At 37.4% G+C, this 17,764-nt stretch overlaps 1 protein-coding gene across 2 annotated transcripts; it reads right to left on the bottom strand.

Moving 5' to 3' along the window:
• Positions 1 to 691: 691 nt before the first annotated feature.
• Positions 692 to 16,726, bottom strand: fam131c (family with sequence similarity 131 member C). Of its 2 annotated transcripts, none has more exons than XM_084429091.1 (6): positions 16,532 to 16,726; positions 8,987 to 9,057; positions 8,660 to 8,750; positions 5,690 to 5,905; positions 3,545 to 3,643; positions 692 to 1,854 (listed from the first exon to the last, which is right to left on the bottom strand). In XM_084429091.1, the coding sequence occupies exons 2-6, from the start codon at positions 9,029 to 9,031 to the stop codon at positions 1,589 to 1,591; spliced, it is 717 nt and encodes a 238-aa protein (XP_084285217.1). In that variant the 5' UTR covers positions 9,032 to 9,057; positions 16,532 to 16,726; the 3' UTR covers positions 692 to 1,588. The 2 variants fall into 2 exon arrangements, with proteins under 2 accessions (XP_084285217.1, XP_084285216.1); XM_084429090.1 differs by lacking the exon at positions 16,532 to 16,726 and adding an exon at positions 10,858 to 11,210.
• Between the last annotated feature and the right edge of the window lie 1,038 nt (positions 16,727 to 17,764).

Below are 17,764 nucleotides of genomic sequence, written 5' to 3'. Positions count from 1 at the left end.
GCATGCACGTCACATCCGGTGGATTTCGCAGAAAATCCGACCCGGAGACTTCATATAAAAATAGGAATACTGCCCTTCAGAGGTAATAGCAAAACGCGAAAAGTGGATCATTGTAATGTGTGATTACAACCCCTTCACAGACGGGCAATAAAAAAAGGATTCATTTTATAAAAAAAGTTACATACAGCACCTTTAATATTTCTAATATTAATGTCAAAAATGACATTAATATATGAACAAATACTTGCTACAAGTAAGCCATTTGTAATTTGATTCAATCTGCCATCTTAATATTATTAATATTAATTATATTATATAATATTAATAATAATTAACCATTTTATAAGTAAATTTAATATTACACTAATGCTAATAAGCAAATAGTTAATAGAGAGAATAGGACCCTAAAGTGTTCCCATATTAATAAACCAAATAATTGCTACAAGTAAGTCATTTCTAACTCATGTCTCATATTCCATATTAATAATATGAATATTATTAACACAATATTAAGAATAAACCCATTTTTTTACTATATGTAAGCATTTGTAGATCAATTTTAATCTAATTTTCCATCTTAATATTAGTATAATTCATATTGATTAATATAAATAATATTGGTATTGGTTATTATTAATTATATTACATAATTAACCTAATCAAATTAATAATAATTAACCCTTTTTTTTTTACTACAAGTAAGCCATTTGTAGGTTGATTTGATGCTCTGTGAGTCTTTCCGACCAGCAACACTGGCTCAACCAATGGCATGAGTTTGGGGCGGGGCTATCTTTTTTTATTTTGGAATTTTTATTTGATGAGGATAGCAAAATTACACACTTCAGCTTTAAGGATTCATCTAGTCATTTGGTGCGTTAGACGTTTTATACTCAAAATCCCCATATAAACATTTAGCATTATGAAAAATCGTTAAAATCTCCACTTCACTGTCCCAAGTAATGATTGCGGCTTTGCTCAAAGGTCAATAAGTCACTTTCACCCTCCAGAGTCCTCACAAAAGGATCCCATTAACCCTGTAGCCCCATTGAGCCGTTCTTAGTGGAAATGCACCAGAAAAAATGTCTGTGGAGATGAAAGCGTGTTTTATTTTGGCTCTTTCTTCTTCAGTCTATAGGGCTAAAAGGCCTCCGCTTCTTTTTGATGGTGAAAGGCTGCTGCAAATATCCACAAACACTCAGTTAAAGGTGAAAGGGCATTATGGTCTTGATCACCCCTCCGTCAATGTATAATTTTAGATGCATTTATGTGCGATGACCTTTTACCTTCCTGTAGACATAATTAGCGTGACCCCTTTAACTTACAATCCGATCTCCAACATCATTACCGCAAACGGAGAGGCTTTCATTTGCAAAAAGGCAATGTGATATGTGAATGAATTGACATGTCCGCATGTACAACGATCCCTGCGTTATTTGCTTGTCGAAGAGGCTCAACTGTAGCTATTACATACTTTAACGGTAAATCGATAACCCCAGACGTAACCTCACGTGCGTCTCTCCCTCATCAACGAACACAAAGAATAGACGAAAAACCTTTTCTCTTTTTTTTTCGCTGTGTCATCAAAACTTCAGTTATAAAAAACCTCATCCTCCGACAGGGAGATGCTGTCTGCGTGTCGCACGGGCCCTTCCGACGGCGAGATCCTCTGCTCCTGAGGCGGACGCTGCGTCTCCAGCGGAGAATGAGAATGACTGGGGGAATGAGACTGAGGAGGATGAGAAGGTGCCAGGGAACTGGTGTCATCAACTTCCATGTGCATTCTGTACAGGTGCTGAGGAACACCCAGACTTCCTCCATCCAACAGGAACTGAGAGAGATAGAGGCCCTCGGGGTCTGTGAAGACATCATCATCTTTATGACAGCAGAAATTAAAAAGACCTCAAGCACACACATCTTCTAGAATGAAAATTGTAGCATAAATGAATAAGCCTAATAAGCCCCAAACTCAATATAGAGCTCTGATCTGCTTGATCCATGAGTCATCATGGCCCAGACACATTCAGACATTTCTGTTATGTAGTCATTTATTCAGCTGTAAGACTCCTAAGAACCAGGGAAAAATTTGTTTCTGAACCTGGCTCATCTGGCTAAACAGGTCATATCATTTGTCTTTGTTCTGGGCTCCTTACTGCACCAAGGCTGTCATGATGTTCCCCTTCATAATGAAATAGCACTATTTTTATACAAGCTGGGATAGAGTGAGATGAACCAGATGGTGAGAATAGCCCCTTTCACACATACAGTCTTGTGCAGTCATACAGGAACTTTTCAAAAGTTGTAACATTACCAGTAAACTACTGGTATGATGCTGTGTGTGAACAAAAATTGAGAATGAGTACGATGTCAGAACACACTGACATAAGAAAGAAAGCTTTGGGCCAATCGTAAAGCTCTGTCAGAGCTGTTTACAGTAAGTTCTGCTGCTGTTTTTGTGTATGTGACTATCTGTAACTATAGCACTTCTCCTCATCCAGGTGGATGAAGAAAACGGCTCAGCGTTTAAAGGTCATTTCCAATTATTGATATCGCAGAGTTTATCCATATTTTGATATTGATGTGTGAATTTACCTGTAAAAAGATGGAACGCTGTTGCTTGTGTTTGTGTATTTACTGGAAAAGTCATTCTGGTAATTTTACTGTAATTTAGCGGGATTACTGTGTGAAAGGGGCTAATAACCTCCATAAGTACTGTTCTACTTTTAATCAAGGGCTATGAATATAATATATAATATTATAGAATAATTTAAATGATACATGGGTAAGAAAGACACAAGATCTTCTTCAAAAACAGTTTATTTACATTCAGGCTGGTTTAGAGCTGGTCTTGCTAGTGAACCAGAATGGACCAGCTACCATACTGGTGACCAGTGAAGCTGATCATTTCAGCATTGTTACATTTAGGGTCTAAAATTAACTTTTTAACACCTCTACCAGAAATGTATCTTTCCAACCATGAAACTGTGTTTTGCCTTATTTTTGTATTCAAATAACATGCTTTATTCCCTATAATAATGAAATTATCTAGCCGCAGTTCACAGTGTGTTTCTCACAGCATCATATATGAGAAGAGTCTAAATCTCTCTGTAAAATGGCACCTGTGACGAAAATGTATTTTGTACTGTTCTTTTGGTGTTTTATTTCACACATGTTATTGCATGGAGTGCTGGAGGAAGACTAGACTAACTTCTCATGGTAATTTTAAGAAATCTAGTTCATCTAATTTTCCATTGAAGTCAAATTTATAAAAGATGTTTGAGTTACAACAGGTGTTTTCTTAGTGTGTAGTTTAACATAGATTTGAATCCTTCATGTCACTAACATTGGCATGATTCGATTCAGATCATTGTTACAATCTGATGTATACCATGTATTATATTGCAGTTCCTATAAAATCACTTGCTCACTGGCAAATTGTATTTACTCACAATAGCTAGTTTGTGTGCAGTGTTAATTTTGGACCCTGGTCACATCTATTTGGGTATTGCAGCTTTGAGTTTGGGGATATTGACAGTGCTATCATTACCTTGTAATGGGATTGTGCCGGCTGTGGTTTGATTTTCAATGTCCTGTGTGGACCAGGCATTCATCGCTGCCTCAGCCAGAGCAAACTGCTCCGCCACACCTGAGACAGGCAAGAAGAGATAAAAGGTCACAGATGTACATAGAGTACCAGAAAAAAAGAAGAAAATACCTACTCTACTTGTCTCACTCATGTCCTATGAAGAAGCATTAACCTTTAAAGGAGTCATAATGTTGTTTTAACTTTGGTACCCAATGCTCTATTATAGTCTTTCAGGCACTTCTAAAAAAGAAAAGTGGAAAAAAAATCAACACAGAGCCCCTCAGACCCTTATTTCTAAAGGCATTATTGTCTCGCGAGATCTGATGCGATGTTTTGGCTGTCGTGGACGGTCATTATAATAATGCAAATGAGGGGCGCGTTGATTGGTTGCAGGAAGGAGGGGGGTTGAGCATCATTACAAACTGACATGGCGCAAGTTGTCAATGAACCCGACCCGGCCGCGACATATGGGATTCAACCGTACATGTTTGAGCCGGACTCTGAACCAGAGCTGGAAAGGGAAGATGTAGAGTTGTTGGATGCACGTCTACATCAAGATGTCTCTGAATGGTAAAGACAATCATTTTGACTGAGACATACATTAACATCAGTTCGAGCAAAAACGTGTGTTGCTATTTTCTCCCACATAAATTTACCTTTTATTTAATGTAGATTACATTAACGGAGATGTAGTTTTTTTTTTTTTATCAGCTTACAGTGGTTTTGAGATTTTTACTATCATGTGGTGTTTTTGCCTTGTTTCACGTTGTGGTTATTTAGACATTCAATATGTTTCTTCTTTAGACATGCAACGTGATGTTATACTTGCATTTAAACAGTTTTAGCCACTGAGCATGGACTCCTGTACCGTCACTACTGTAGCTGCTAGTGTAAAACAAAGTGGAAAGATGTGGCTAGCATTCGTAGAGTCCATTCCCCGTGTTTACCTCGAAGGTAACGTTACATACAATAGCCGCATTAGCAGTTAGCTTCTATTTGTTAACCACAGTAGAGCAATAAAAACACAGTTTTACCTTTTCAATTTCTGGCAAGTCCCTGATGGTTGGGATGGCACCTTTTCCCAAACGGAGCTTCGAGGCCAAGTTCGCCTGATATTGCCCCAAATTTGTAAATGATTCCGGTGTAAAATGTTTAGCGCACACACCTAACGATACGCCACTTGAAAGAGTTGTTGGGACAGCGTCATTAAAAATGAATTTCCTCCACTGTTCCCTGATAGTTTCGTCCGTTTTTGGTAGATAAAACACATTTGCATGTTGTTTGTGGCAGTCAACCACAGAGCATCTCAGGTGTGCACTCGGTTTCTCCATCTTTCGCGAGTCGACTAAACTGAATCTGAGGGGGAGAGGGGCGGGCTTCCCGCGGCATAGGTTTGCGGTGTCCATATTTGGTATATCCTCCCCCGTCTTGACGTCAAGAGGGGGAAGAAATCAAAATCTCGTTTTTTCGTGCGCGTGCACGTGGCCTATTTTACAAACCCTGAGGTAAACAAACGCTTCACTTTTAAATATCGGCTTCCCGGCCAGTGTACAATCATTATGCAATCATAACATACATTGATTCTCGTGGAAAAGTGAAATTTCTACATTATGACTCCTTTAAATAAATATTATAGGCAATTACCAAGATCAAATAAGTATTTCACACCTGTCTGTCTGTAAAAAAAGAAATCCTTCAGAGTATTAATTACATTTTTACATTTAAGAAGAAAACATTAGCAGTGTTTGCTGTACCAGTGTCACTAAGACAATGACAAGGCGTTGCTAATGACACTATCATTTTGCAGGTGATGAAATCTGATCTGTTGGTTCAGACAATGTAGTCAATATCCGGTATTTCTACATTGGTTGCTATAGTTCTGATGTCAACATGTCACCAAGAGACATAAAAGAAGAGCTGTCAGTGTGGAAAGAAAGGATGGAAAAATCCTGCCTCTGTCCTTCATTTTACGCAGTGCTGAACTTGTGAGGAGCATAAACGAGGTATTACCGTATATACTTTTGTGCAGGGATAGTTTTATACTTAGGGTTAGAGGTATGTTCGAAACTTGGTAGCAACATGTTAAATATATAAATGCTGTTTCACCCGCAGCAAAGCGTGCTTCTTTGATTTCATCAGTGAGGTGGGAGTAGAGCTGCTCGTCCTCCTGCAGTGCGGCTCCCACACCTCCCCATCCTCCACACCAGCCCCCTCTCGACGCCGCCTCCCCTCCCCAGCTCTTCCACTCAATCAGGTGGGCGACTCGGCCCTGGGCCATCGCTGTGGGCTTAGTGATGTGGTCTTTAAAAGTGGCAAGCAGTCCTAAAGAGATCGGAGGGATTAGCATGGGTGCAAATCAATATTAAAAGAAATGAAAGAAATGAAAAGAGGGAAGGATATGAAGAGGTATTGCTAAAGAGGGGGGAAAGGTGAGAATGGATAAATCGAGCTTTTCCTCTCCAAGTCATCAAAAACTGAACAGCTTTTTAGGACTAGTGTCTAAAGGCAGAGACTAGAGGACACTTTAAATGCATTACACTTTGGTGCCCCATAACTTTTAAAAGAAAAAAGAGGCACGAAATTCCATATTTTCTGTTTTGATATTAAGATTATCTAACATAAAACTAGCCTAGCATAAAAAAAGGCTTGTTTTAAACAGTATCATTCCCCTTAAATTGGTGATTTTGGCCTTTAGCACCTCAGAGGTCTTGATATTCACAGTTGTGTCCAACAATTAAATCATAAAACAATGTCATAATTTTGGCACGATCTGCCGAATTGGTTTTTACTTTGTTGTAGAAAAAAAAAAAAAAAAAAAAGCTTATTAAGCTTTACCCAATTTATTGGAAGAAAAAAGGTTTTACAGTTTTTTACAATCACTTTGTTACTATTTTCACAACTCTAGACACAAAACTCACAACCAATGATCGAAATGCACATTTTTCAAAACTCTAACCCTTTTCTCAATTGCTTGGATACAATACACATAAAACTTAGATCATTTGTTCATTCAACAAAAATCACCTGTTCAATATGACACAACTTAACATCAAAGTACTACTATTTCAAAAGGCAATTCACACATTACATTTCAAATGAGTGTCTATTCATTTCCTTACAATGATCTAACTATCAATTGATACAACTGCTCAAAATGATAAGTAACTGTTGCATTACTCTTAATGCCCGAAGGTTTTTTCCAAGATGTTTGGCTAATGAAAACATCCATTGTGATGTAGATGAGAACCTGTGGCCAAATCCACAACACAGAGTTGATGACAATGTAGAAGTACAGTAATCACTCCTGTTTTGTTTCTTACTGTACAAGCAAGCAAGTTGAGGAACACTGCATTTGATGTTTTACAGTACTGACTTTTCTTTTCTATTTCATAGCTAATTATTTTTGCTTTGATTCAAATAAACCTATGTTGTGATTGTACTGTAGTGTTTTGCATCAATATATTACAAACTTTGTTCAATGATTCCACTGTGTCTGTAGTATTCTCTCTACTACTGCAGTACTTTTACAGAGATGTATTTACTGTACATGTAGTACCATAATGAAACCTGTATCACCCATTTTGTTCTACAATATTTAATGATTGTACGAACAATGACACAGTGAAACTATCGGTTGCTTGTGTGTGGGTGATCTATAGTTATGTTTCAATGGTATTTCACAGTAAATTCGTTTTTTGAACCAATGATTGTGCAAGATTTCTTTAAAGATGTGAATGCACAATGCAATGTTTTGAACATTAGACAGCCTGTGTTACAAGTGATAACCGTTTTGAGTTTTGTGTCTGGAGTTTTGAAAAATGACATCAAAGTTCTGAAAATAGTAGCAAAGTGATTGTAAAAAACTGTATATATTCAAACAAATATTTCTTTCTTTGTTTTATAAATTTATTAACTACAAATCAACATTTGGTCCCAAACTAGATCATCACTTACTGGGTGATATAGGGTCAATTTTGATGTAGGGTAAATTTTCAATTCTGTTACCCATTATGGTAAAGTAAGTGTGTGTGTGTGTGTGTGTGTGTGTGTTTATTTATTACATTTTTTAGTAAATTATAAATATGTTTTAAATAGTGCTGCCAAATCTGTTAATCATAATTAATCACATCTAACATAAAAGTTTGGAAATATATATATATATATATACACACACACACACACACACACACATAATATATATGTACAAACTTTTGTTACTAACTGTTAGATGTGATTAATCGCGATAAATCGTTTTGACAGCTCTAGTTTTAAACTATATTAAGACATGCCCCAACTTTTGGTGAAAGAGCTAAAAAATGCAAATATCATATAAAATTAAAAGGAAATATAATAGCTCACATAATGACATTACAATTTGTATGACATCCTGATGTTAATTAACATTTTCTGAAGGTTAAGCACCTCCTTTCAGGCTGTATTTTTTGTACCAAATGTACTAGTGGAAAGAAACATTTCCTCACTGGAAAACTGAGTGCATTATCATGCAATAAATACTTAAAAACGTATTACTGAATATAGTAGTGATTTGCAAAACCCATGACATGTGTTTTATAAATTAATCTTTCTAATAGCATTTTTACACAATCAGTTAATTTCTAGCTCTTTTTTTTTTTTTTTTTTGGTTGAGCTTTTTGTGGTTCTTTTTTGCTCATTATACATATTCATCGGCTGGTGACTGCATTTATAATTAGACTGAAATGATCAAAAATGTTCTTTGGAAAAGCTTAAAAACCCATAACACATTATTAGTCTCTGTAATTAACTTCCTGAAGAGAGTGGGCCTGGAGAAGTCAAGCAAAAACACAGTCAGAAAAGAAAACAGGTGGTAAAAGAGGCACTAGAGAAGGAGAGAGAGGGAGAGAGAGAGAGAGAGAGAGAGAGAGAGAGAGACTGTTCATAACTGAGAGATATGCAGGCAGAGGGAAATTACATTAGCAAGCTTCTGTAAAGGTCGACTGCTCTTCTGATTCAGATGAATGATTCTGAACGACAGCACAACCCTAGCAAAACAACACACAGTGTGACGGTGTCTAATAAGTGCTCTTTGCTCCTCACCCAGCAGGGAAGATGTAGCCAATTCTCCGATGTCATACCCGCTGCTGCTCCTCTTATCTGACATGCTGCCATTGTAGGGCTGATGGTTACCCTGAATAACATGACAAGACGGGAAACACATGACAGCCTACCGTTCCAAATAAAACCTTTCAGAATATCACATTTGCAAGCAACACAGTGAATCACAGGTGCTAATTACACCTAACAAGTCACTTTTATCAGATCTTACACATTCAGAGTGTGAAAGAACTCCCATGTATCACTGAAATTGATCCATTTATACATATACGACAGGATAAAATGTGAGATTTTTGTGAGAAAACACACCTTGAAGATGGGCTGTCCTTCAGCGTATGAGTGAAGCTCTTCCATGGGGTGTTGCTGGCCACTTTGCAGCTCTAGAGGGACAAAATATAATGCTATTAATTGTAAATAACTGTTTCTTTAATTTGTCTTTCCAACAGTGTGCGTGCATGTGGCAGTGTTCATTGAGTTTTATCTGGAGTGGATGGACGGGACACACTCCTGTTGCACTCATGTTTCCATGGGAACAAGAGATTGTCTTGACAACACCTCCCTGGGGATCCCCAATGTTCAAGAGGACGTTTTTCGTCACTGGTCGCATCTCATTGAGGTTAGACCTCAAAGAGGACAGCTAATCTCAGACCTGTGGAGCTTCAGGCACCCAGCAGCATGTTATTTACTAACAGGTATCAACTGACAATGTGTGACCTTTACAATGTCACACATCATGCGTGTCTCCCCCTCTAAAACCAGCCTCCTATTCATCACGGTGAAACTCCATCCATCTCACATATGCATTATACATGTAGATTTGACCCTGGCATTTCGCAAGCCATAGCTACGGAGCTCTGGACCTTCTAACCCTCACAGGCTCAGACAAACAAACTCTACCCTTCGCTCCCTGGGATTTACAAATTATCCACTTCATTGGTGCCATTTCCTTGGAGGACACCTTGAGGATAAAATGTCACCTCTTATCTTAGACTCCATTTGTAAATACTGAGACACAACACAGCTGTGTACTCAGATTGAACTGTCTCGCAGCCTGCCTTACCATAATATACTAGTCTTATTCGGATGAGATGATATGATACAAATAAGAACAGAATATTTTCCCTCTGGTGCTCAGAGGAAACTTCTCAGAATCAGTTGTTTGTGACACATAACTAAAATAAATCCCTCAGCGTATAAAGACGGTCATTATGTAAGCGATAATGTACACAGCTAATGAAATATTGATTTGAGAATTATTTAAAGTCCTCCAGAGGTGAAAATCCAGCTTTTAATGTAGTTTATATCTATGTGGTGTGTTTAATGTGGTTTAAGACAAACCATGTGTAAATTCATGTCAGCATCATTGCCAAATATTTTGCAGTGAACCAAAGACAGTCTAAAAAACGCGGTTTGAAATCGTGTTTCTGACGTCACAAACTACCGCAAAGAAAATAGTCAACTACAATGTACAAAATAAGCCGACTAATAACGCTGTAACAGTAATATTAATAGACCTACCTACGTTCTCTGAGGGTATTTTCACTTCAAACGGTAAATGAACACAAGATGGCCCAAACTGCGTTTGTATGATATGTGTGGTAGCTGCAATGAGACATGAAAGTAGCGCCGGTAGGCTATAGACACACACACACACACACACTCACACACACACCTGTAGCCTACACTTTAAATTAATTCATGTTTTAAATGTATGTTGTAACTAGGAGACCCGATTTCGATGGAGGAGCAGACTGATACGGACGCAGAATATAGGATCGCTGGGTGTAGCGATAGACCAATCAGAATCAAGAATTCCAAAGAGCCGCGTAGTATTTAATTATAATAGGCCTACAGTACGTAAGCATCAGTATTTTAGCAGCAACATGTTTTCTGCTGAGCAAACTGTGCATCATTATCATAAAGCATCAAACCTGCACACAATAAAACAATTTACAACTTATTTCAGTCGCTCACAACTATGTGCTCAGTTTGGATTATTTCTGAATGTTGTGATTTTTTCCCCCACATTCATGCATTATGTAAAATGCTCTCTGTGCTGGAGATGAGCAGACAGGTGGATAAACAGATAAGAGTGATAACCAGACAGACCAACAGGTAGGCTAATGGACACAGGACGGACAGAGACAGACAAACTCAGATACGATCAGGAAGAGACTGACCTTGGTGACCTTTGTAGAAGCAGGAGCCCATGTTCAACAGCTTTGCAGTTATCTATTCACCATGCTGACAGAGAGCGGGGCGACGGGGAAAAATGAGCAACAGTGAGAGAGAGAGATGACTGCGTGTTTGGAGGAAAGGGGTGTAGAACAGGCAGAGTGAGCCAACTGGAGGATAGAGGTGGAGAAACGAGGGAACTAGGAAAAAGACTGGAGGAAAAAAGGGATTCTGTGTCCATCCAAGCACTGTTTCTTAAGTGTGGATGGAAGTGAGGAGAGGGAAAGAGAGAGAAGTGGGGAGAAACAGCACACTGACTGTGTGCACTCAGTCCCTCCCTTCCTCCCCTCTCTTCTCCTCCCCCTTCTGCTCTCATTTTCTCTCTCAGACCCAACTTTCACACCATCTGCATACTGAAATGATTACCTTTCATTGAGGTTACATTAGGGATGCAATGGTATTAAAATTCTGACAGACAGCGATAAGCCGATAATTATTTTCATGTTATGAATAATGGCTCATATTAAAATTCTATTCAAAAACTAAGATAATTAATTTTAAATGCTACAGGTGAATTTAGGCATCACAACATTATAAGTACATGTACAGTATGAAAAAAATTATATTAAATAAAAATAGGGGACATTAGCATGCACAATTAAATATCTAACTGGAAACAATCAATAAAAAAAATCTGATTATCAGACGATAACCGATTTGGTACTGATTGCGCATCAGGTTACATAAATTGGAACTGGAATGAGAAAGAGAAATGAGAAGTGGAAAATGATAGATTTATATACACATATAACAGACATAATGGAATATAAAGGAGGGTTTATGGTGTTTTCAGGTATTCTGCAAGAGAGCTGACATTTCCAGAGCTGCAGAAAAGAATATAAGTTTTTGATAGAAGACTTCTGCTGCCCTCCAGTGTCACAAAGGTAAAGTTGCATGCAGACATCCTGAATGCTAAACAATATAACCATTTTTAATTAGCTTTAAAGTCTATATCTAATTTACAGCAATGTATTAAAATGATTTCTTATGTAATGTGATTTTCACTATACATATTGAGCAGATGGCACAACAGTTCAGAGGAAGAGCTGAGAATTATATGAACATGGATCTTCAAAGAATTAGATAGTGCCACTTCCATGACAAATTAATTATAAAATTATTTCTTAATTTATCTGTAAAGACTGAAAGGCAGTATTCTGTGATTTAACACTAATGGAGATAACTATTATCCTTTGAATGTAAGCATTTGAGTTAATTTTACATTTACTCTTGTTCAATTCATGCAAGACAAACATCATTGATAATAAATACAGAACTGCAATGTGCCTTTATGAGCGTGGATCAGATTTAGACAGCAAAACATTGGCAAAGAAACAACATTTTAATCAAACCCAACTCTGGTTTGAACATGTTGCTATCTGTGTAGCCTAAATATGAGAAATGTTTGTTTTAATGACATGTGAATCATTGGTAGCCTATTTAACGACAAACTTTGAGGAAATTAGACAAAAGTAAATAAAAATTATCTATATGTAGGCTAGTTTAACTGTATTTTATACTATGCACATTTTTATTGATGTGCATAGAAGCTCAATGTGTGTTTTGGTCATTTTTGTACATTATGTAAGTTTCTTATCACAAAAGAAAATGCTCTTGGGTTTTATGTCTCAGAGCATGCAGGACACATGTCTGAACTTGTGGCTTCAAAAAGACATTCTTTTCACTCTCTTTGTCTCTTGTCAACCTGTAATCCAGTAAGCAAACATTGTTCAAATTGTTTTTTAATGACATCACCTCAAGTCATGTTCTTGCACAAGGTAAACTCTGCGCCCTTTTTTAATGGCACGGCGCGATTTTTCTAAGAAAGAAAAAAAAAGTTTGAAAAGTTTGTTTAAAGTTTATATTAAACAATGCAAATATAATTTCATTTACTAAACATCTCTCGCTTACCTCGGTAACATTGCTCATATGCTACTTTGGCGTTAGCTCAAAGCTAGAGGGAATACATTTAGCTTAATGGAAGTCTGACACCTTGTGGTAAATAAATGCACTTGCACTCTGCACATACATGTCTTCATCTTTTTTGACACAAAAGAGTTCTTCATTTAAATGAGCTTTCTATGTGAAAATAGTAAAGATTTACACAAATTGCACCATGTCAAAATGGGTTATTCTGTCCCTCTCTGAGGTTACACATGTGCGTCTGACTTTTGTGGGCACATAAATTTTCATTCTGCATTTAACTAGTCACTTACTATCCCCACAGATTTCCCTGCCCATTCACACAAGCTTTCTCAACTTCATCACAACATGAAAAAACTACATAACATATTTGTAACATCTAAGAAAAAAATGTAGAGGTCGCTTCCATCTCTAAAATCACAATAATGACCGAAGATATGGGGTCCAAAAAAATGTGAGAGCACTATAAAAAAGCTTGTTTTATATATAGTTGAAAATAAAAATCTCTTTTACATGACCTTCCACGAAAATATTTAAATTAATATATGAACCCCTCCCCCACCTAATACAATACAAAGCAAATATATGCCTCAAATAGTCGCTAAACAGGTTAATAGGGAGAACAGTTTGCGGATCATCTGTTTTTGTGTGTTCAGGGTTTTGTGTGGTGCTTGGAGATTTGTTAATATAATCTGGCCTATGACACTGAGACATGAGTGATGAATTATATTTGGAGAACAGGGCACAGCAAATGTGTGAGGCTTTGTGTAACTAAACATATGAGTGAACACTTAAATCACGCTAGTGTGCTTCATCAGTTTAATTGCAGATCCTGGACTCCACAGGGTCTTCTGAACAACTTCCACCATCATCTATGTGCTTTTTTTTCTGATTAACTCTCCTAGTAATCAGATTCATCATGAATAATTAATCATACGAATGAAGGACAACAGTGCAAATCATTCAAAGGCACGGCTAGTCTTCCTCTTTCATGGCATACGAGTGAAAATGCATCTGTGTGTAGTTCACCCAAAATGAAAATTAATGTGAGAAAAAATTCAAGTTTACAGATTTCTGGTGACATTACTATTAAACAATGTATAATAATGCAATGGGGGAATATTTGTGGGTCCTGATAATACCAAATGTCTTCTGTTACCAGTAAAAAGTGTCCTACATTATTTTAAATATATATAGTCTGTGACAAAGTGCAAGCATATTCTTCTAAAATAATTCTGTATTTTCAGCTTCAGAATCATGAATATTTTTATTCTGGTGTCACCATTGTCCTGTGGATTGGGCTGTTAGCACTAAGTCCAAGCCTACACTTCCACACCCAATATCATATTGTGAGTTCAGAATCGTGATATGTATTGAATTGTAACATGAGGGTATCGTTACACCCCTAGTTCTATCATGAAAACTCTCAAAAGCGTTTGGAACGGTAATGGATATGACAATGTTGATAATATATGTTTGGTCTTGGCGGAATAGATATGTTTCAATGCTGTTGCTGTTGCTGCAGAGCAAGTACAGGACTTGCTACTGTCAATACATACACAACACTCTGCGGTGAGCAAGTAAGACCTGCTGCTGCTGTACAATATAGCATACATGAATTACCCGTAGCAGATCTACTATATACAGGTGGAGCTGGGGAAGGTGGAGGGTTTCTAAAAGTGCGCTGAACTGCTACAGCAAATGCTGACCAGTGTTTGAAGGTTGAGCAGCGAGCTCATTGGCTACTGATACAGCAAGAACCAATCAGCTGTGCCTTATAGAGAATGATGTGATTGCAAGCAGATTGAGTTAAGACTATCAGCTTGTGTCTTCTAGAGTTTCAAGACAGAACTTTGTATTTCTCTATCCCTAGCTACAAACAGCTTTACTATTAAAGTACAAATTTGCTTTTGTTGCGTTTTAAAAAAAGATTCTGTTATTAAAAACACAAACAGTTTTGTTCACTTTGGTTCAAGATAAAAATTCCTTTCCCGTGGGACTTGTCAGTTTGATCCCGTCACTCGCAACAACACACTCAACACCACTGATTTTATTTTGGGCTGCTGACTTTGGAGGTCTTTGGCTCAGTGTTTTTCTTCTCTCTGTCTCCATACAGTTTACATACTTCTGTCACCATAAATAACATAACTAAAGCAATAATCCATTTTATGAGTTGTCAGTGGTTATTCCCCTGGAGAGGCTGGACTGTACGCTTTACGCAGTGCAGTGGCCTGAGACAGAAGGTTAACTCCTTTAAGAAAAGATGCAGTCAGAGGATGTTTTAAAAATGTCTAAATATTTGTTGCAATCGAGCTTTAATTACAAAATGGTGTATTTTAAAAAGATCCTGTTAAACATAATAATAATAATTCGACTTTAATTAAAAAAGAAAAAAGGTTGAATAATCTACACAAACAAAATTGAAGGTGCAAACAAAATGTGCACTTTTGAATAACAGATAACAGATGTTTATGCAAGATGATATTTAATAAATGATCAATAATAAGATATATAAAATAAAATAAATAGTGTTCTTGACTTTTGAGTAATCCGCAGGACAAAGGTCTACCAAATTAAAGGGTTAGTTCACCCAAAAATGAAAATTCTGTCAGTAATTACTCACCCTCATGTTGTTCCAACCTCGTAAGACCTTCGTTCATCTTCGGAACACAAATTAAGATATTTTTGATGAAATCTGAATAGAATTCTAGGTGACCGAAACTTGCTGGCCCAGAAAATGTATTAAAGAGATCGTTAATATAGTCCAAGTGACTACAGTGGCTCAATCTTAAGTATATCAAGCGACGAGAATACTTTTTGTGCGCAAAAAACAACAAAAATAACAACTTTATTCCACTATTCATTTCCTTCTCTCTGGGCCTCGAGTGAGTTCACGTAGTGTTTTAGCGCAGGGCGTCTGTGTTATACGTCACCATGTAGGCTCACTATTGGCCGACGCTGGTCATGTGTGTGATGCGTGTGACGTACAACACAGACACGCTGCACAAAAACACTACTATTTTTGTTTGTTTTTGCGCACAAAAAGTATTCTCGTCGCTTGATATACTTAAGATTGAGCCACTGTAGTCACTTGGACTATATTAACGATCTCTTTAATACATTTTTTGGGCCAGGAAGTTTCGGTCACCTAGAAGTCTATGGAGGAGTGAGCCAGCTCTCAATTTGCTTTAATTTGTGTTCCGATGATGAACGAAGGTCTTACGGGGTTGGAACAACATGAGGGTGAACTAACCCTTTAAGATTCAATACAATGACTACCAAAGAAGCTGTTAGACATTACCTATTTTTCTTTTTATGAGCATGTTAAAACATGACAAATGTGTGTCACTTAAATTCAACATCAGCCTTGAAGGGCGAAGCTAGGGGATTTCCAATGCTGGTGCTTTGTAACAACACATTCTTGCCCTAATAAATCACCACAGATCCATAAAATCCATGCCATTTGTTCAAAGGATTGTATTTTCCGTACGCCAGAAGTCATTATTGATCAAAATCTCACACATTTACAGCTTCAATGCATCAGAAACCTGATCCGCTCTTCCTGTCCAGTGTTTTCCGCTGTAAAGGCCCATCCCTGCTCCACAGCACCAGCTCAGCAGGTTCCCACTACTGTTGACTCCCTCCCACCGTCTGCTGTTCTCACACTTCAGGCAAAGATAATCTAACCCGCCTCACCTGCTGCTGCTGCGAGCAAATCCTCTGAGACCCCCCACTTGTTGCTGTCGAAGAGAAAACCCTCCACATTCTTTATCTGCTTCAAAGAAAATGCTGAAAGGTGGATTCACAGATATGATCTGCATGTGGCATTTCTTGTCATTTCTACTGATGCTGAACGTCTCCATGCAGGTTTGGTCCAGTGCTTGCAAAAGCCTGTTAGGAAGAGAAGAAGCAGAGGAGGGATTTAGTTTCCATTCCATTCCTGTTTCTTGGCTAATACTGTTAACCTAAACTGTTTTCATGGCAGTAAATCTTGTGCTGTAATATAAGAAAACTTAAACTCGACAAATCTCATTTTTAAGGGTTTAAATGCTTCAGGACAAATGTGTTGCAGCACCACAAGAATTTAGCTCATGAAGAATCAAGATCATAATATCAGCACAAGAAAGCCAGTGTACTTTTGTTAAACAAAAGTGTAATTGTGTTAAAAAGCCATTTCAGAGTAAAAACAGAAACATGAAAGGAAGATGGTGACATCACATGTATCTCATGATACGAAGCTGAGGTCTGGTATCGGCCTGAAGGGCTTTATTTCGATAATGACAGCCAAGTGCACAGGCTAAAAAATCTATTTTCAATAGCAGCTTGGATAGAAATGAATGGATTTCGCCATTGAAAATACAACTGCACCTTAATTATTACATGCTTTTTTATGAGAACACTTACCAAATAAGTAAATATATTAAAATAAAAGTAGTTTATTTTAAACTTTTATAGAGTAGTATGTCAGTGAAACAGCCATACAGTTCGGTCATTATTTAACGTTAGTAGGCTCACGATTCACAAATTCACGAATGTGAATGTGATGTTGTTACAGTAATTGAGAAGCTTACATTTTACACACAGTATTACCAGTTACATAGTTTTACTCACTCTTTACACCCTTGAATCAGTGCAAATCTGTCCTAATTTTCTTTCCTTGCATCCTTTTTAGACAGGCAATGTTTTATGAATATGTTAATTCGGACATACTACTTGGTACTGGCTGCGTCTGAAAGCTTTGGCAGCTGTATCAGGCAACGACTTTGCAGACTTCTGAAGTACAAAACAAGAAATGACATCAAAAGTCAAAAACGGTGGTCAAAAATGTACATTTACACACAAACTGACCACCAACCACACCTTTCAGACGCCATCTTTATTTTTTTAGCATAACTGCCATAGAATTGAACGCAAAGGTTTGTGGGATAT

Source organism: Rutilus rutilus (genome assembly GCF_951802725.1).
Source record: "Rutilus rutilus genome assembly, chromosome: 13".
Classification (NCBI taxonomy): domain Eukaryota; kingdom Metazoa; phylum Chordata; class Actinopteri; order Cypriniformes; family Leuciscidae; genus Rutilus; species Rutilus rutilus.
This window is presented reverse-complemented; position numbering and strand designations above follow the sequence as displayed.

Bases quoted from the DNA above. Each gene is read 5' to 3' on its own strand.
- fam131c (XM_084429090.1), bottom strand. From the start codon at position 10,888: ATGGGCTCCTGCTTCTACAAAGGTCACCAAG. The intron at 5,906-8,659 runs GTGAGGAGCAAA...CGATCTCTTTAG, and splicing joins GGCTACATCTTCCCTGCTGG to GACTGCTTGCCACTTTTAAA. The intron at 3,644-5,689 runs GTGAAACAGCAT...TGCCTGTCTCAG, and splicing joins AGAAGCACGCTTTGCTGCGG to GTGTGGCGGAGCAGTTTGCT.